Source organism: Mus caroli, chromosome 13 (assembly GCF_900094665.2).
Source record: "Mus caroli chromosome 13, CAROLI_EIJ_v1.1, whole genome shotgun sequence".
NCBI lineage: Eukaryota > Metazoa > Chordata > Mammalia > Rodentia > Muridae > Mus > Mus caroli.
In genome coordinates, this window is record NC_034582.1 from 15,761,536 (window position 1) to 15,782,794 (window position 21,259).

The 21,259-nt window shown below is 41.9% G+C and overlaps 1 protein-coding gene across 5 annotated transcripts in view; it reads left to right on the top strand.

Annotated features, from left to right (window-relative positions):
• Elmo1 (engulfment and cell motility 1) overlaps positions 1-21,259 on the top strand; it is a 510,385-nt gene that overhangs the window by 360,392 nt on the left and 128,734 nt on the right. For all 5 annotated transcript variants that reach the window (XM_029468420.1, XM_021180510.2, XM_029468421.1 and 2 more), the window contains one exon: positions 1,302-1,438. In XM_029468420.1, coding sequence (XP_029324280.1) covers positions 1,302-1,438 — 137 coding nt within the window. The remainder of the gene's footprint in view (positions 1-1,301; positions 1,439-21,259) is intronic.

Below are 21,259 nucleotides of genomic sequence, written 5' to 3' on the forward strand. Positions count from 1 at the left end.
CTCTCTCTCTCTCTCTCTCTCTCTCTCTCTCTCTCTCTCTTTCTTTTTCTGTGAATCTTTTCTTATTTGGAGAACTGGCTGAACCAAAGAGCCCTTCCTCCCACCACTTGTCACTAGTTGGGCTCATATGGTTTTTGTTTTTCTCTACTGGTTTTATTTATATTAAAACCCTGGTTGGTATGCAAGTGTCTTGCTGTAGTGGTCATAGAGTTTGTTTTGCAATGATAGGAGAAGCAAATACTTTCCCACTTAGGGGCCCCGAGTTCATGTCATTTCTTACATGATATAGTAGAATCTAGAAAATTCCTGTTTGGGGAGTCAGGTTTAACTCAGTGGTAGAGCTAAGCTAATCATGTTCAAGGTAGTAGGTTCAGTCTACAGCATCAACACATTTCTTTGGGAAATCTGTCCCAGAAAACAGCTCCTTGTCCTCCAGTCACTGTCATCATCTCTCTCCCTCACCACCTCCTCTGAAGCCATAGGGTACTTACATACATGCAGGATGAAACACTCAGACACATAAAGAAATGAATCTTTTTCTTTTTTAAAGGACTATAAAAGTACAAGCCTAGGACATCGCTGGATGTGAGGAGGGGCTTAGGGCACAGGGGGTGGGGAAGCAGGTGTGAGGAAAGGGAGGGAGGTGTCTAATCTAGCTCTTTCCCAAAAACACTAACCATAACTAGGTTGGAAGCAGTCTGAACTAATTTTCTGGTTGCTTGTGAGAGATGGACATTGCAGCACTCAGAGCATTTGGGTTGCTTTGACCTCCAGCCATCTGTGCCCGGCCTGTAAAGTTAAATGGCCAGTGGCATCAGATGGTGAGTGCTCACAAACAGTCCCTGTTCACTGCCCCTGTAAGAGGGAAAAATGCCCCCTGGAGAAATAATCATAGATGCTATTTTCAAAGGTAGAATTAATTGTATACTCAGGAAAGCCCATCTCTGCCAATTATTCTATTAGGGTGACAGAGGTATTGTGCCTCAGAAAACAGCAGGAATAGTTTCTCAAAGGTCACCTACCTCAGCACTCCTGGAACAAAGCCCTTGGGGTCACATTCTCTGGTGGATTAGTAAGTGACATTTTACAGTCAAAATATGTACCTAAGAATAGGTCTGATCCTCTGACCTTAAGCTTTTAAGGGTGGGAGCTGTCCTTTGGTGACTTTTTAACATTACTTTTCCCCCGTAGTCATATAATCTTAAATATGTCCCTTTGTCTCTATGGACACCAAACGTGAGCTTGATCACACATTCCACTATATTAATATGTCTGCCTCTGTTCCCATCTCGTCCCTCCAGCTAGTGAGACCTGCAACGACTTTCACCCGATGTTCTTCACCCATGACAGATCTTTTGAGGAATTCTTCTGCATTTGCATTCAGCTCCTGAACAAAACATGGAAGGAAATGAGGGCAACGTCTGAAGACTTCAACAAGGTAACGGGTGTGGTCGCCTGCCATCTGACTAGTCTGGGGCTCACGCCTCAGATGTGGTATACTATGTTCCCTCAGCTGTGCATAGAAGCAGTGATCGAGGGAAGAGAAGGAAAGGAGTGTGATTTTAAATCACACCCAAAATGGAAGCAACCACTAGGTATCTGCTTGGGGTCACTTTGGCCCCTTTGTCTCAGCCAAGGCCACCAACACTTTCTGGAGAAACTCTCCTGGTGAGTTTTTCCTTTGTAGTTTTGGTACGGGATGCTTTGTCACTGGTTTGAGACTATTAAGTAAGGTGTCATCCCTCTATCTGTGTAGAAGACAAATGGAGAGCCAGCCAATACAGAAGACAACTGTCTGGTCCATTGGTATGTTTGTGTAGTATGGACACCTTAAGTTCATATGTCTGCTTCTATGTCCAAATAACAATTATTTCTATGATGGAGGTTCTCTATCTCTACCTCTACCTCTACCTCTACCTCTACCTCTACCTCTACCTCTACCTCTACCTCTACCTCTACCTCTACCTCTACCTTTACCTCTACCTCTACCTCTATCTCTATCTCTATAGGGTTATATGGACCATTTCAGAGGACAGCTTGCCGGAGTAGTCAGTTCTTTGCTTTAATTGTGTTGGTTCCAGGGCTTGAACTCAGGTTGCTAGGCTTAGTGGCAGATGCTTTTACCCTCTCAGCCACCTCCCCAGCATTTGTTTGTTCTTACGTTGTCATTACTTGTGGGACTATGACTTTCCTGCTTCCATAGATGTGAGAATTTCCAGGTCAACTTAGAGGAGTTTGAAACAGAGTCCCTGCTTTTAGAGATTAAGAATATATTTCTCCTTGCAACAGACACGTATAACAGTAATGGCTACTTATGTCTAGTTGTAGGGTCCGGATGGGTATAGTTTAGCGTGTAACATTTGTAACATGACTGTAAACAAGGTTCTGGCCCTTTGCCCAAACCCACTCTCCTGGTTCTAAGGATCATAACTATCTAAGAATCTGGTGTGCTACTTCTGTGGCCTTGGGACATAGATAACATCTAAACTTCTAACTTCATTTTTCTCCCTGTTACCTTCTGTCTGAATGTTTGTCACCTCTATTTTGTTTTGTTTCCAAATTCTGGTTTGTGGCATCTTTAACCACTCATGGTTGAAAAGAAAGGAAAGCAGGAAATGGGCTGAAGCCTGAGCCAGGCACTGACCTGGCATAGTTACCTCATCCACAGGTCATTTCCCTCTATGGTGCCTTCCATCTTTCCTTTACTATCCAATGTGCCCCCTGTTGAACCCCAATCAGCAAGGTGCATTTGTCTGAACATCATTGTCTGAGTAGGCATGATTCAAAGAAGCCTGAAAGCGAAGAAGCCATTAATTCACTTGCAATCACAGCCACAGCCTCCTCTGTGTACTTCACTTGATTATGAGAGACTTTGCTATTCAGGTGCAAATCACCCCAGAGAAAGGAGGCCTTCCCCACTCAAGTAACAAGAGGAGACTTAAATCAATAGCCTTTCAAAGTGGCTGTGGCCACTCTGCCCTGGATCAGCATGACTCTTCATGTGCTGTGGGGGCAGGCCATCCAAGCAAGTCTCTGTGTTCTGTGTTAGGACACTCACTCCTCAAGGAAGGCTGCCTCACCATCTGTGATATAGATTAACATTGGTTCAAGAATTAGTGTCAGAGAGGGGTCAACCATAGAAAAGACACGGGATTTTAATTTCCCATAATACTCAGCTTTTCCCCTGCTTATTAAAGAAAAGCATATTTTAAGATGAATGCATAAACACATACATGAATTCATTGAAATATAAGTACACAGATGCATAGATATAGATAAATAGTAAATAGCATGTGTATTCATTTTCTATTCCTACTACCACAAATGACTGCAGAATTAGTAGCTTGAACAATGAAAATTTCTTATCTGACTGTTCTATAATTCAGAAGCTAACAGTGTCTCCTTGGATCGCAGTTAAGGCTTCAACAAGCAATGTTTCTATCTGAATGTTCTAGGAGAGAATTTGCTTCCTCACAGTCTTTAGCTTCTAGAGGTTGCTATATTCCTTGGTTTGCATCCTGTTTCTCGCTCTTCAATGCCAGCAGCTATGGGTCTAGTCCTCTCTGATGCCACCTCTGATGTCTTTTTTTTTTAAGTGTCCCAAGATTGTTTGGAATTTGGATAATTCACGATAATAAGCTCCCAGTGTTAAGGTTGGCAAAAAACAACCTTAATTCTATTGGTAACCTAAATAACGCTTTGCTGTGTAGCACAGTTACACATCTTAGGGATTAAAACATGGGCCTCCATTGAGGGTATTCTGCTGACCATCATAGTCTATATTTTATCTGTGTATGTTTTATCTATCAGTGTTAATAACAACTTTTAATGCAGTATTGATAGAAAAACCGTTTGCTTGTTATTTGACTGGTAGACATAATTCCAGAATTCGGCTGAGAGCTACTCAGGCTCAGTACAGATATGTTTGTGTCCCCTTTCCTTTGTGTCCCTGTTCTCCCTGCCTTTTTACTTTGGGGGCAAAAAGAAAGACAATGAGTGTGCAGTATGAGAGCCACTACCACCATTCCATGCAGCCTTTCCATTTTTTATTTCTTTTTTCTTGCTTCCTGCCTATCAACCACTGTGCCGCTTTACTCAATAATAAATGGAAGCAGAGAGAAGTGCTGAAATTGAAATCAGTTCACTTTTCTTCTTGTTATTATCTTGGTAGCAAAGGAGATTGAATTTAGGAACAAATGTGGGTTTGGAGTTTCTGGTAGGTTTAAATGATATCATGTTCCTGAGATTGTCTAAATTCGAATTCAGGAATATTTTAAAAGAACCCAACATGAAACACCATTGCTTTTGAAATACTTTGGATATCTCAGGCTCTGGTCGGTTTATATACAGCATGAAAAGGAGATTGAATTGCCTACCTCAGGGCCACTAATTCAAAATTTTAATTTCACCAACATAGCACTTGCAGCACGTTCTAGCAGAGTCAGGGATAGCTTCTGATGGGTACCCTGACTTCGGCTTCGGATTGAAGGTATCTGGAATGTGCTAGTTAATGTCACTAGTTAATGCCACTGCTGGAAGATGGCGTTTGGAAAAGCAGCGGCTACTGCTCTTCCAGTCTTGAGGAGCAGCAGATGGAAAGTTTTCTTATTTATGTAAGAGAAGTAGAATTGGGATGATTAAAATATTTATGCTTCGGGAAGAACTTTCACTTTCTAGATATAGCAGTCTACAGAATAATCCATTGATTCAGGCCATTGAGTTTGTATTCTGTGTTTTGACTTTTATTACCAATATTTTAGAACATGCATTATTCATTTGTAGGGATGTCAGGGAAGAGCTAAACTGCTGCCAGCTACTTCCCCACACAAGTGACCCAACCATCATTTGAGGGCTTCACTTATGATGTTTTGTTTACAGGAATCTTATTTTATGCTTGTGTGGGTTGTAGTTGTCCCATTTTAATTATTCTAACAAGGGTTTGCAAGTGGAATATGGATCTATGCAGCAGTATGTCTCAACCGTGGATACATTTGGATAACATGGGGCCTCTTAGCTCAGTGGGCAGTAGAACCACTGACCAGGGAAACCATTCGGTGGGAAAAAGCTATCCACGAATTGTTTTCATGAAGTTAGAGTTGCTCACTCAAGGTGGGTTGTAACAATGGTATTTCCACCTATTAATATAGATATATGCTATACATATTTCCAACTAATTCAGACTGCCTGCCTTGAGAAGAGTACTGTGACCATTTGTCATACTCAAAAATTCCATGCCTGAAAATTAACAAAAAAGAAAAATGGAAATGCTGTCTCATCCTCTCTTATTGGTGATGCTATAGTAGTTGGAGTCATACATGTAAACATATGTTGAGGAAGTAAATTTATATGCAGATGTGATAAGTGGCAAAAAAAAAAATTAAACTTATGCTGACTTCAGCAATTTGTTGTCCAACAGCTTTATGAACTGACTTGGTTTCCCGCATTGACACATCATGATAGCAGTCTAATAGAATATCAGCAGGCCTCAAGAATTGTGTGTCCCTCACAGTTGATGAGACCTAGGGCCTCTCCAAAAGCTGACTACTTGGTCAGACTCATTTAGTGGACTCAAGTCATTCTAAGGGCCATCAGCAACCTGTCCTTTCGGTATTGAGGGCACTATCAAAATTCAGCATTATAGACGGAGATGACACAACTTTGCATGTTTCCATGTAATGAAATGCAAGTGACAATTTTAAAAGTGGCCTTACTGTGAAGTAAGTAATAGAGCTATTTTGGAATTTTATCCAACAGCAAAAATAAGCTAGGCACACTTTGCTAGGGCTTGGAATCTTACACTCACAGATGAAAAGTCGTGGATGCTTAAAATATCAGAGACCGAGGTGGGACAACCCGGGGCTAGCAAAGCAGCTGCCCCTTGGCCAAGCTGTGGGCATCATCTGTGTCAACGGGAGAAAATCCCAATTAGGAAGAATTGGAGAATGGACCAGAAGGAAACATTCTAAGAAATCCCCTGAAGAGGAGTCACAGAAAATAATGGATCTTGGTGTGGCATAAAATGGGATGGTGGTTAAAATGTTAACACTGGCAAATGCCTGAGCTCAAAGGGGACGGCTTGCTTCTTACATTACTTTTGGCTTACTGACTTTCAGTGTGTGCTTTGCAGAAGACAGTTGTATATTCAGAAGTCCTCCTCCCAGCCCTGCTCAGCTCACTCTTTAGGTTCACTGAGCCAGCCTATGGAATGAAAGGTAGTCTGTAACTCTCCTCATGAATAAACATGAGGCTCCTCATTTGCATGAGGCAGGTGACTGTAAAATAGGCTTGCAGCAAGTAATGAAAGGAAGCTTTGTGCGTGGTGCCCAGGGGGAGCTGAGAGGACTCGGAGTTGTTTATCTTCATTAGAATTCCATCTAGTGCTGCTGTTATTGATCTGAACTGGACCTGGTGTGGCTAATAAAGTAGGTGTACATTTTAATTGAAACATGAATATTTAAGGAGAGGAGCTGTCTTTTAAAGAAACCTTGTGTCATGCAATGAGATTATGTATTATTTTATCTGTCCAGGCTATTAACAAGTATTTATTCAAAAGCCTTCTCGTCTGCCACAATAGGTTTGTAGGTTTGCAGTATAGCCAGACATCCTCTAGAACCAAATGCATTGTAATGAAAAGATGTAGTTTTTCCTTTAATGTTTCCCAATGAATAGTAGCGAGTGGATTCTTGTGCTTGTAGTTGTCAGCTGCTAATTCGAGGTAGAGTTGGGCTTTGTTCATGGTCCTTGCCACTTTTTATGAAATTGTCCTCGTTCATCACAATTACACTCTCTTAGGACAGCAGGAAGACCAAGAGTGACTTTGCTAACTTTAGTTTGATGCACAGCATTTGTTGAAATAGACTGTAAGGTACTTGCTTCATAAAAAAGAAAGTTTTGGTAGCTGCTGACCTGAGGCTGCCTGAGTCAGGCAGGCGACAGCAGTATGGAGCTGTGTTTTGCAACCTCTTCTGGTCAGGCCCTTGTAAGGCTTTTTAGATTATTTCTCTTCCCTCATCATCTTTTCTCCTGAAATTGTTGTTGTGATCATAAAAAAGAGAAAGAGCTATAAGAATATGTTCTGGCCGGGTGTGTGGAGAAGGGGTGCCTTAGTGGGCCCATGCCAAGGCATCCCTTCTCCCTGAGAGAACAGCCACATGACAGTGTAGTATAAAATAGAGTTTATTTAGCTCATGGGGAGAGGAGGTAAGAGAGTAGTAGAGGCAGAGAAAGGTAGAGAGAAGGAGAGAGTAGAGAAGTAGAGGCCGGCCATGGCCACGTGGAGAGAGAGAGGGAGAAGGGAATGGAGGGGGGAGCAAGGAGGCAAGAGAGAGAAAGGTAGGAGTAAGAGAGAGAAGGGGGCAAGCAGCTCCTTTTATAGGGGGCCAGGCCTACCTCGCTGTTGTAGCTAACTGTGGGGAGGAGCATACCTGGCTGTTGTCAGGTAACTGCGGGCAGAGTCCAGACAGAATACCAAAACTTGTTGTTACAGAAATACCAAGTCTTGTGTATTGGTACCCAAGGTAGATTTTCAAATATCAATAATATATTTTTTTTCCTGCCTTGTATAGAGAACAACTGGAATTTGGCTTGATCACAAAGGGAATGTGACCACAGTGGAAATACATTCCTGAGTGAAGGAGCTTTCCTTTAAGGTTCCTGATATTGGAAGTTTCCTTTTCCGGCTCATCTCCCAATGTACTACCCATGGCTCAGTGCCAGGCGCAGGGGTGACTAAAAAGCCTAGCTCATCCTTTCTTGTACCCAGATAACCATGTGGAAAGGGATTCAGCAGCTTGAGCCTCAGGGGTCTCATCTGTGGAATAAGAGCAAGTACTTTGCCTACCACTCAGGATGGCTCTGTACTCTCCTGGTGTCAGTAGATGGACTGTGTATCACGTTTCTGGATGGAGCCGGTATCAGGCAATGGTAATATGGTCGTAGGAGACCATATGCCGTAGGATTTTAACTACAAGCATTTCCAGGAAAAGTAGACAAGCTTGCACAGGGACATAACTATTGTGTTTTGCCTTCTGGACATTGTCTACCACTGGACATTTGTAGTATAAAACTTCATGAGTGTTTCACAAACAGTCCCAGATAAGCCTGACAATGCTAATATATTCAGACAGTATCTCTTTGTAATTCAAGACTAGTATAGAGTTCTCACTTCTGAAGTTTTGACCAAGCCCATATAACTTTCTTTGCTGTGTCCAGATTTGGCAAATGTGAGAAGGAAACAATTAGCAGGTTCTTCCGCTCCACAGCAGCACAATCCATCAGTCCCTTGGTTCAGTTACAGACCATCCCTTAGGAGAATCATCACTACTCACCAAGCTGATTGCTCTATTCATCCACATCTGAAGCCTCTTTCCCTTCTATTAACTGTGCTTTGGGGACTGTGTGTGAATGGTCAACAAGTTCCTGTGACCTGAATTCCAGACTCCAGTGTGGAGTATCAGCGAGATTTCATAATGGCAGAGATACCATTTTATTAGTATATGTTCAATTAACAGGAAATCACCCGCATTTTAAGTGAGGCGTAATGAGATGAAAGCATTTTAAATGAAAGGGCAGACAGGAGTCAGGGTTGCTTAGCTAGGAAGGAGAGGGGTACCATTCTGTGCTGATCTCTTATAAAGTGTAAGTCCTCGTCGATCAAAAAAAAGTATTTATCTTGTAATTGCAAAGTAAATTATGTTCAGTGGGAAATTTAAAAATGCAGTTGTAGAGAGTGCAGCAGAGGCCATGGCTACATCATGTGGTCACTCCCTATTGTCACCTGAAAGGGCTGGGTGTGATGGGCAGAGGACTGAGGTCAAAGAGGGGACATAAATTGAGATAACGAGTCTATATTTAGTTACTATTTTGCTGCTCTGATAAAATGCCATAATCAAACAATTTTCCTTAGTGCTCCAGAGGGCGAGATGTCCGTAACAGAGGGTGGGGAAGGTATGCCAGCAGGAGCAGGGAACTGAGAGCTTCCATCTTTATCCATACACAGGACACAGAGGGAATAAAAAAAAAAAAAAAAAAAAACCAAAGTGTCCGTCAGGATTCTTAAAGGTGAAGTGGAAGAGTATGTGCGTCCGTGTGTGTGTGTGTGTGTGTATGCATGTATGCATGTATGTTTGCCTGTGATTTATTAGACTGATTCACATACAGGAAGTGGTCCAGCTGGTCCAACAATAGCTGTCTCCTGACAGAAAAGCTATGGATCTGGCTGTTGATCCATCCGTTATACTAGATGTCTCAGCAATACCAGTCCCAGGCAAGAGTCCCAGGGAGGTTCTAGAGAGCTGCTGTTCTTCAGTCTACATTGGACTCCTGAAGGAGTATGTTCTCACAGCAGTGAAGGAATGATTCAGGAACAAGGTAGATGAACCCGATATCAAAATCAAGGTCAAACAGGCAGAAAGGAAAAACTTCTGTCTTCCATGTCCTTTTATGTGGGTTGCTGTCAGAAAGTGTGGACCAGCCTTAGGTTGGCTCTTCTCACCTTAAATGATGTAATCAAGAAAAATACCTCTCAGGTGTGCTACCTCTTTGGGTTTTAGTTGAGTCCATATGTAGTCCAGTTGGAAACCAAGATTAATCATCTTAAACTGGAACTGAGATGACGCTATAAGCCCTTAAAATGCACCCCTACCCCCAGTGGTAGTCTTCCACCAGAAAGTCTGTACTTCCAAAGACTCCATACCCTCTCCAAACAGCACTACCAAATGAGGATCCCAAGTGTTCCAATACAGGAGCCTATGGGAACCAATTGTCATTTAAGTCACCACAGAGAATCAAAGATAATGACCAGAAGTCATTTGTAAAGGATCCAAAACAAGAGCTGTGAGAAGTTAGAAAACTCTTAAGTGAGATCTGTAGGTGCCATCAGCATTGATGCCAGAACCAGAGCTGGAGTGGTGGCTCGGTAGGGAAGTGCACTGGCTCCAACTCTAGGTTGGAGTCCCAGAACCCATGTGTTGGCTCATAACCCTCTATTACTCTAGTTCAGTCCTCGGGGAGCCAATGTTCTCTTCTGGCCTTCATGGGCACCACATGTACAGAGGATGTACCAGGCGTACATTCAAGCAAAATATCCATACTTATAAAAATAAACAATTTTTGACCAGACTCCCTCAGCCCACACACCAGCCTGCCCCATCTGACCAGTCATAGACCTAAACCTCTGAGTCCAAAGACCAGAAATAGGAACAGAGAGTGAGAGGCAGGAATAGGCCAAAGGGGAGGGCTAAATTTATCCATAATTTCTTTAGCCCCTTTGTGGCAAGTGTTAAAGGGAGAAAAATGAATAGTGAAGATTGACTTTGAGAGCTCTGGGCTCCTAATTGTTTGTTAGTTTGTTTATTCTCTCTCTGCCTTCTCTCTCTCTTGTTGCCTGTAACTGCTTTGCTGGCTGTAAAGTTAGGAGGAAGTGGTCCTATGTGAGTCTAGGTGGAATGAAACGATTAAGGAGGCAGTCAGTCCACCTATTTCCCCAGTTGAGCCAACATCTTCAGGGAGGTTCCTAAGCCTGTGACTTGCTTACTAACAACAACTAACTCAGATGTCCGTGGGGTACCTACCACCTTGCTGTCACTGTGGATACCTGTTCTCTACAACATATGGCAGTGACCTACTAATCCTCCAGTTATCTTAGAGCAGAACCTTGAATTGTCTATATTCATAAGAGTCTTGCTCTGTGCCTGGGTTTGGAAAGACATTTAAAATGATCTCACAACCGCTGTACAAATAGCACAGCCATATCTATGTCTATATCTTGGTCAATAAGGTGATTGACTAAGCAACATTTTCAATGTAAGTCATTCTTTCCAAAATCTTTGGGTCTACATCAGGTTGTGCACCAGAATATGAAAATAACAGAACACTTTCAGCTCTCTTAGGACACACTAGCTAGTAATGCTCTCTTTGAAGACTATAGACTGGCTTCTGTTTGAAACCAATCCCTAGCCGGAGTCATGTAAGCACTGGATAGCCCTTTATCCTTTCATCATTGCATTGATTCATAGGTTCCTCTTCTCATCCCAGATGTGGTCAGCTTGATGCCTCGTCACACTGTGCTTGCTTGGAGACAGTTGTACCTACAAGTCTTTGCCATATTCCCCTTGGCTTGGTCAGAAGGCTTTCTTGCACCAATGTGATGTAAATAGATGTGATATGAGGAGAGTACATAAGAGCTGTGCACTATGGGCAGCTGTTGCTAACTCAGGGCAAACCCCAGACTAACACATCTGGGTGCAGTTTTCTAGAGTCAACCCACACATTTTGAAATGTCAAGATATAACCAAATAGCCGTCTCAGCTCACCTGTTGACCTGGGAGTATAAAAATCTTTGTGATTGCTTGTTATACAGCATCTATATAGGAATAACTAAGATACCAACTGTTACATTACTTAACTTCTGTCTTTGAAATCTTGTTTTCAAAATCAAATCTGACCATATCATTCCTGCTTCTAGTCTTCCTGAGACTGGCTGTTACCTGGCTCTGAAAGTTTCACGGTAACATACTTTTCCTGCTTCTACCTTGCTTTCACTCCCCACCTTTCCTAGGCTGCCAGCACATCCTGAATGCCCACTGGTTTTTTGTACGTGCTGTAACACTTTTCATCTCTCAGCGTTAGCTCATCCTCATTCTCTCTGCCAGAAACGTCTTCTCCCATCTGCCTGTTGAGAGCCTACTTATCCCTTAGGATTTTGCACAAGTGCCACCTCAGTATGAGAGTTACCATCCATCTCCCGTTCAATTCAGTACGAAGTTTTGCACCTCTGCCTCCACAATGTGGAATTCAGATATTCTATTGGAAAATACCTTCTATCTCTATAGTGGCTTTTCATTATAAATCTAACTTTCCACATTAAGTCTATGTTTTACTGGATGCAGAAATTTCATATCTCAGTATTCTCTCGATGCTTTGTAAGTATTGACTCAATTAATTTGGATCAAACCCTAAATGAATGGCCAGAAATATCTGATTCATCACTTAAAATGGTCCTTCTGGCCAAGGGTTGAATTGATTTATATCATTTCAATACAGAGTGGATACTGTAGCTCAGCTCCCAGAGGCCATAGGTACTAAGTATTTTCAGTTATGCTGACTAAAGAATTGTCTTATTTAGACATAGTACCACATGCCATAATCCCAGCATCGTGGATGTGCATAGATATGAAATGAGCAGAGAACTTGGGAACTGTACTATAGATAGCTGCTAACTCATTGCAATCGCCAGAGTAAGGCAGGAGGATCCAGAGTCCAAAGCCAGCAGTAACCCACCATTCCTGAGATGTCAATAAGCTTTACTGGTAAATCCTGCTAAATCTACCCTTCAAAATGTCTTCTGCAGATATCAGTGCTTTGAGAGACTTATAAAATAACATTGCCACTTGTTAATTAAAGTCGCAGTAATAACCACTTTTCTCCCAGCATAGTTTATATAAAGTGATGAAAACCTTCAGAGAATTTGACCCACTGCAAAATAAACTCAGCTTCTCTTTTCCAAGTAGCACAGTTGGAACTGTGCTCTCGTTTTCCAGCTCCACCCATTCATTATATCACTGTTAGTCATGCTTAACCCACACACCCTGGCAGTTCAGGGAACCCTCTAGTCTCCCATTTGTCATGTTTTCGGACCACTGAGGGAAAGTAATGTCAATAATAGCATTTATCCTTTCCCAAGATGGCTGTCAAGAGATGTTCTAGGGCAGAGGACAAATGGACCTTCCAACTGTCCATCCCTTCTAGGTTACAGGTGCTACCCAAGCAGACCTGAGAACATGAGTGTGAGGGTCGGGCTTCTTAGATGTAAAACAGGAACGTGTTAAACTCATCTTAAACACACACACACACAGAGACACAAATAGACACACACAGAGACACACACACACATACGCCACTATGCATTACTTTTGCCTCCAAAGTTATCTTAAATTAGGGGGACGTTGCATTATTCCATAAGTGGCATAATACAGGAAGACCCCCTCAGGATAAATTTATATCTAGGCAGAATTGGAGGTAATAGGCTTCTTGGAATGGTTCTGGTCCCCATATTCTTTTTTTCTAGTTCACATACACATTGGTGTGGCATGGTTAGATTTGAAGTAGGTGGCATATGGCTTTTTGCTGCTTGAACTGCCACAGAAGGCAATGTCATTGGCATAGAATGCCAGATTTCCATTTTGTGAATCACAGAGCATGGAATTCTGTCTGAAGGCTTCCTGGCTGCAATGTGTCCTTAAAGCAGAAGGACACAAAAGGTATGCATCTCCCAGGTGTGCTGTTCCTATGTGTGTAATTTATCATGATGGAAAGTCTGCCGACAATGGACATGAACATGCCAGTGACCCGAGGTGTGGCAGAAAGGCTGTGAGGCTTGTTTAATTGTGGTCACTGGGTAAGCAGTCTGTTTGCCCCCTAGCTGTAGTAGATACCAGTGAGTTATGGTTGTTTTCTAAGTTCTTCAGATGAATAGATGTCTACTTGTGCATGTACCAGAAAAAAAAAAAGACTGTGAGTAAAAGACACTTGTGCTTAGAGGATAGAGTTCGCCACAATGTTGCAGTCACTAGAATTTCAGATTATAAGTCACTTTCCAACTGATGCAAGAGACCTAGTGCTGTCACTGCTACTCTTAGCCTTTGCCTCCTCTCCCACCTAGCCTCTTACTGAAGATCCAAGAGAAATCTGAAGATTTCCCAAACAGAGGATTAGAAAGAACCCTATGAAATTGTCTTATACTTGACAGTTTAAAAGGTATTTCTTTTATTTTTGAGATTGTGATTACAACATCTTCCCTTTTCCCATCCTCCATCCAAACTCCCATATATCTCTCCTTACTCTCTTTCAAATTCATGGCCCCCTTTTTCATTAGCTGGTGTTTTACACACACACACACACACACACACACACACACACACACACACACACCTAAATACATTAAAAAAGAGAGAGAAAAACACCAGCTTACCCAGGCTATGTAATATTACATATACGTATGTTTCCAAAATACAGGAATGTGGTGCTGGAGAGATGGCTCAGTGGTTAAAAGCATTGACTGCTCTTCTTAAGGTCCTGAGTTCAAATCCTAGCAACCACATGGTGGCTCACAACCATCCGTAATGAAATATGAAGCCCTTTCTGGGGTGTCTGAAGGCAGGTACAGTGTACTTACATATAATAAATGAATGAATAAATGAATGAATGAATGAATCTATCTTTAAAAACAAAACAAACAAAACAAAAAAAATCAAAATACAGGAATGTGAAATGGTTCAACTTTGTAATTATGTGTCACATAAGAACAGAGGTGGCTACGCTCCGTCCATTGATTCCCATCCTGAGTTTTCCACAGTACCCTTTCCTCCTTCATGTACCCTGTTCTGTGACCACTTAACTGATGAAAGAGATTGCCATAGAGTCTAGCCAGACTGACTATGAGATCATGGAATGGGGTTCGGTTCTAGCTCCAGCATTTCCTGTTTGGGTGATTAACTGTCTTGTTATTTGTCTCCTTAACTCTGAATTATAAACCTTAATAGAATAGTTGTGAGTATTAAATGAGTCGATTTAGATGGAACTGAAATGCAGAATTAGCCATTCTCTGTGGCTCATCCAGTATGTCAAGCTCTGCCTTCTGGAAAACTACGGGTCTCAGAGGAGGCACAGGGAAGCCTGAGTTCTAGCCCAGATCTCTTCATATTTGTCCATCATCTGCTCTCACCACCCATCTCCCAGGTAGAGCTTGTGTTCCTAGACTCTGCATGGCCAGCTCTTCTGTGTTTTGAATTCTACCCCTCTTGGACAGCTCTGGGATGCTGCTCTGCCAGTTATCAGTTTTAATCATTACATCATCAATATCTTTCTCTCTGAGCCATATGAATGCACTGAAGCTCCCCCTTACACGTGCATCACTCTAAGTCAGGTATCCTCAAAGGGTACCTTCATCCGCCTTCTTTCCTTTTCATTTATTAATTTACTGAAAAAGTCATCCTACACTAGGTAAAAATGTATTCCAGCAAAGAGGGAAAGTCTGGTTATAAAATACATTGTTGGCTCTTGAGAATCTCTTTAATCACAAAATATACCAGTTTTGTCAAATGCAGAGAGACTTCTGAGGGACAGTTCTAAATTTCAAGCATTTTATTTGCTTCTGTACAGCACTTTGACCCCTTTGGACACTGGTCTTTGTTCTCGTGGTAGCTTACAAAGCACACATGCAAAAAAGATCCACACTACATATACACATGCCAAGACCAACAACCTACATTGAGAAAAGTTACATGCAGGACATGAAATAATTTTTGTCACCTCAGTTACTAGTACAATTTTTAGAAAAATGAAAGATAAGCAACACTACGACTACATTTTAAAAGTGGGAGCATGATTTTCAATATCAGTTGTGTGTATTTAACACTGGGAAAACTCTTTCATCAGAAAAGATATGCTACGCTGTTGCTTAGTTTTTCATAAGTGCACATCATAAACAGATGTCCACTCACCAAAGGTAGGGCACCCACAACAAAACAAAGAAATTATTCTATGCACATCAAGCTTGGTAAAGTAGTAAGTTTAATTGGGCCTTATTAAGAAAATGGGTGAGAAGTGCCTATAGAAATATGAACAATTTACATGTAAACCACCAAGAAAGGGCTATTACTCCCAGAAACTACATAGATATCCACAAAAGGAGGCAGGACTTTGAGGCTCCTCCCCAAGTCCATTATAGAAAGTTAATATTTCCAATGGCCTGAGAGTGTAATCCAACTAATGAATAATGCTGAGGGCTCTGGAGGGCCATCCTGTGCACAGAGGACAGTGTTCCTCAACACATGCCATTTCTCAGACAAAAATGGGATGGAAACTGGCCAGTTACTCTAAATTCTAAGATTGGAATAAAGTTCTAATGAAAAGGACGTACATGACAAATCATAAAACTTACATCATCGTGCTTATTTGCATCTCCCCTACTATGATCCCTTCTCTTCATCCAAAATATGGAGACAAGTCACCCCAATCCTTACACACTGTTTTCTAGTGCTTTCCTCTGCTGAGGTCATATTCAGTCCCCACCTGTCACTGTGGTGACAACTCCTCCAGGAGAAAATGCTGACTCTGCTGCCTCTCCCTCTTGCTGTGGTCCACATCACTTGTCCACCTGCTGCTTGTCTAGAGTAGCAATCAGCGCCTGATTGTCAAGTCTGGAGATCTCTCTCCAGAGCTAGTCCCATCCCATTGCTCTAAAGCATGACCATTATGCCTCTGTGATCCTGGTATCTTTGACTTGTTACACTCAGGCAATGCTGCTATTGTTCCTCTGACCTCTTTAGCATAAACATTACCTAAGCTCACCCTTTTGTTTTTATTGTATTTGTGTATGGTGTCCTCCTGGTCATTCAAAATCCCTTGACTTTAACAGAGGTGAATTGAAGTCTCCTGAAGTTCATTTGCATGACCAGTCCACAGACCCTTCAAATTGGATGGGTCTAAAATGAGTCTTGCTGTTTTACTCTCCTCTCGGCTGGCTTTTAGTGCTTTCTAACTCTAGGAGCTCTTTGGTGATCTGCCCACATTTTTTACTTCAAACAGTGGGTTGATCTGACTTTCTAACTTGGTCTTACTAGGTCCCTTAATCCTGCCATCCTGCGTGTATTGGACAAAGGGGCATCTGCCATCTGGTGCTGGGACTCTGTAGCAGCTTCCATGTCTTCTGCAGACTGTATGTGCTTTTTATTGTTCACTGAATCTGGACTTGGACCGTCCATAAACTGTCTAGTCCTTGGGTTCCAGAAAGATCTTTTAAAAACACAGGTTTATGGCATGATCTTTCCATAGTCAAAACTCTTGGGGTGGGAGGTGGCTAGAGCTATAGCTCAGACGTTAAGAGCACTTGGTTTTCTTATATAAGGTCTAGGTGTCTGCTGTGGGGGATGGTCAGGAGTGCATCCCAGAATCCCTTTCACCTGCTCAGGCTGGAGTGTAGCAGTGAGAGGGGGAAGTCATCAAAATGCTTTTAGAGGTCCTCATCTCCTAAGTGTCCATGATGCTCGGGAGAAGAACAGAGTACCTCCAAACCTCTGTACTGTGCCTGGAGCATCGTCTGCCAGGCACTTAGAGGTGATCCTGGGGTTTAGATAATGAATTTAGTTCTAAAGGGTTCCTGGGGTGGCACTGGGTGGGTGTAACTTCACAGTAAAATGCATGGACAAAGCAATAGCATAGACATTGTACAGAAATCACTCAAAGTTTACAAAAAGAGCTACTTTTAGGAGAGCTTTTGGCCTATGACTCAGAACACAGTAGGGAAAGGCAAAATCTGCAAAGAGCTGGAGAAGGATGAAACATAATGGAATACAAGAGGAAAATGCTCCCAGTGGAACTTGATTAACTTCCAGACACCAACCGTGAAGCCTCGAAAGAAGCACGGCAGTGATTGGTGCTTTCTAAGAAGTTTAGTAAAGACACCTTACTTCAAACGGAAATTTTGTAGAAATGTAATTTTTTTAGTGTATTTTCCGAAGAGCCAAGATATCTAGTATAAAATAGATTCCACAGCAGCACAAGCAAGAACGTATCTGTGATTCAACACTGGTGATTACTTGCGCTATTTGCTCCGTAATTCTCCTGCCTGTCAGTGTGCTGGTAGAACTGTAGACGAGCTATTTGGAAACCATGCTTCATATTCTCCCTGCGATGACTTGATAGAAGTGGGGGGGTACTTTTGCATTGCATATTAGAGGATTACTTATCACCCATGGGGCCCATTTTTTTGTCATCAACTTAATAACTACTTTCTGAAGTTAGAAACTTAAATATGCAAGTAAGTATTAAAGCAATTAATAAAATCAGATTATGTCGTATCTGAATTTAATTCTTGTACAATTGAGGTTGTAGAGTCTGTTCCCCGTGAGAGTCAGAAGTAACGAGTCCAAAACATTTGTCCAGGAGTTGTGACACACAGATGTCTGTAGCTGAAAGTGGAATGAGGGACAGTTTGAAGCCATATGGCCCTTTTCAAGCAGAGAAAGATTGGGCTTAGAGAACAAGCAGCTCACCCCAGTGAGGGCAACAGGGCTTCACTATGTGCAAGCACACTGTTGACATTGTGGTTCTGAGTGTACAGTTGCAGCTACTCAATACATTTTCACACACAGAGTTCTGATATTCCCAGCATCTGATAACAACCACTTTTATTACAGAGGGTGAACATAAAACTAACTCATTTTTATAAGTCACTTTAGAATTTGTATGTGGCCACTTTGCTGTGTGGAAAGCCCCACCCACTGTGTACCTGTGCCTGTTGGAGCTGTACAAACCCATCTGCCCATCTTTGTCTATCCTCTTCTATGTCTGCCGCATGACCTCCCTGATTGTGGCTGCCTAACTCTCTCTCCTGCGTGCTGCACTAGTCGTCTTTACCTGCTGGCTGGACAGGAAGTCACTTACCTGCTCCAGCTTCTTGTTCCTCTTTTTCTCAGCACTGTTCACCTTTTCCTCATGCCTTGCTTGCTATGCTCTGATGCAGTGACAGGAGATCAGGATGCAAAGGCATCTGGCCAGTTGATGTGCTGATGTATCTGTCAATCGGAAGCAGAAAAGCAGAGGAAGCGATAGTCGCTAGTGCTTAAGCATTTCATGAGAGAGTAAGCCAAGATTTAATCTCTAACATTTTGGATGAGCGTAGTCTTCAGAAAGAGAATATCATAAACTAGTGTTTTCTTCCTCAAAAGATGCAATTGCTTCCTTGGGGAATGGATATGTTTCAGCGTAAGGAGAGGTGGACTCCAACAAAGGCCTGGAAACTGGTGTGTAGGGAGATCCAAAGCCCCCTTTCACAATGGCACAAAAGCTGTTTGCATTTTGTACTATTGATAGAGTATCTTCCTGTTGACCCAGTAGGCTTCTGACACCATATTGCCAGGGACACACTTGGCAACATTGAACTGAGAATGTGGGCATGTTCATTGCCTCCTTTTGGCATGATTCTCTCCAGCATTCAATTCTGGGACACATTTTCCTAGCATATTTGGAAAACTTAAATTGGCAAGATGCTGAGATCTGAATTTTCCCAGCTCTTCTTTCTAAGACACTCAGGATTGTTAGAAATCTTCCCTTCCTCTTTCCCATGGTCCTCAGGTAAGTCCATTCAATTTTGTCAAGTCTGCCACACTCCAAACATCCCCTAACTGGATCCTAACCCTCCTGCCATTTTGGAAAAGGAATGAAGGACTGTGCAGGTTGTAAAATGGGCTTGTATTTTGTGGATATGTGTTTTTCACAGTATTTGTAGAATTTCCCTACACTTTAGACATTTTTGAGGGAAATATCATCATAGCAAAGTCTGAGGTATTACCACCAGGTTAAAGATTCATTTTGCCTAACTTGCTTGGACTTAGATGCTATGAGAGTGACCCTGCTCTAACGGCTTGCTCTGGAGCGCAGAGGCTATAGGAAGCTGTCTCCTTAGACAGATTTCTGAGTCTTTGTCATGACAGTCCCCTATCATTAGGTTTTGGCTGAAAACAAGGTACTTATGTATACTTAAGGAACATCACTGTCTCCATTTGTAAATGGACACTATGATATTAGCTTGTGAAAAACTTGCACATTTATTTGCTGATAGTTCTGTGTGTGATCTCTATCCCTGTCACAAAGAGCTTTCTGGCTTGGGACCTAAAAACACAGTGACAGAGTATCAGATGTTGTACATTTTGTTCATGAAGCAATTATGCATGTATGGAATAACTCTATGGACAGTTACTGATCTTGTCCTCCTGAGATAAAAAGATATTCTTACCTATTTACTTAAAATTTTGCATGTTTTGTATTTAAAATATATGAAGTAATCAGAGATGATTGTATTACTCAACCCAAATGACTGGCCAACTGTATTGCTCAGTTGGAATGAGATAACCAAGTGAAGCAAGCCAGTAATAACTATTTGAGCAGAGTTTCCATTCTCACCACATAGCCTTATAAACATGGTTTAGCCTAGGTTTAGTCAGCCTGGTTCTATTTTAGAAGTGAAGTAAGCTTGCATGTGTGTGTGTGTGTGTGTGTGTGTGTGTGTGTGTGTGTGTGTGATGTATATGCATGTATAGTGGGGTGTCTTAAGACAAAAATGTGGTTGAAAATGAACTTATTGAAATACAGACTATTTGTTTGGAATTTCATTAAAGCTCCACTTTTCTCTCAAGACTGTAGAGAGGGAACTAGCCACCCAAAGAAAGAGCCATGCAGCAGACCTGTATTTTGAACGGTGAGGTCATCACCATCACATTCATTGTAGTAATGCACATGTCTCCGGATGAAGTCGACGCTGAAGGTGGAGAAGCAACATGTTTGGGACAGAGAGTTTGAAAATAGATGGGTTGACTTTTATTACTGTTACTTCTTTGTGGTGACTAGAATTGTTATTTTCCATCAAGTTTCTTTGTAAGTTTGAGTGTTTCTTTAGAAAGCATTCTGTAGCAGTTGCTGTAGTTATGAGGGGGGGAGGTTCTGTCACCCAACAGGACTTTTATAGTTTGTAAAGTTTAAAAGCGTTACAAAAAAATATTATGTCAGATTTGATGCAGTATCTGAGGCGTGGTTTGGGAAAGAAACCCAACTTAGAATCTGCCTGAGAAAATGTAGGACAAGGGTTACTGGCAATGCCTACCCAGGGTGGAGCAAGGAACACAGGCTGAGTGTGTGGGCTCCAGTGCAAAGAGACATCTTCCAACTGATGAAGACCACCCAGGGACTCTAACTCTGATGTGTAGCTGCAGTTCTAAAAGCTGGTGTGTGCCCTTCTCATCCCACAACTTAAAGAGGACTATGAAGACCATGCGACTTTAAAAGAGCAGCCACCCTGTGATCTAAGGAATACTTCCACAGGACAGGACTCCACAGGGAGCCATGGAAGTGTCCATGGGGACTATGTTTTAGGAAGGGCCCCTTGGGAAATATTAGTGAAACTTGTTATTTCTTTAAACTGGATCCATGAGTGGGTACATTAGTGGACATGCTTACCCTGAATAAATAAATAAGAAGGATTTGACGGGACTGAAGCTTTAAAAATAGCAGATAACTTTGCATTTTGACTTAAAACTTAGTTTTGGGGTGAAGATGTTAACTTGCTGGTCTAAAAACCATTCTACCTTTACCGTTAATATGTTTCTGCATTAAAAGTGGATATTTACATGTTTTTTTCTTTTTCTTTTTTTCAATTAGGTATTTTCTTCATTTACATTTCAAATGCTATCCCAAAAGTTCCCCA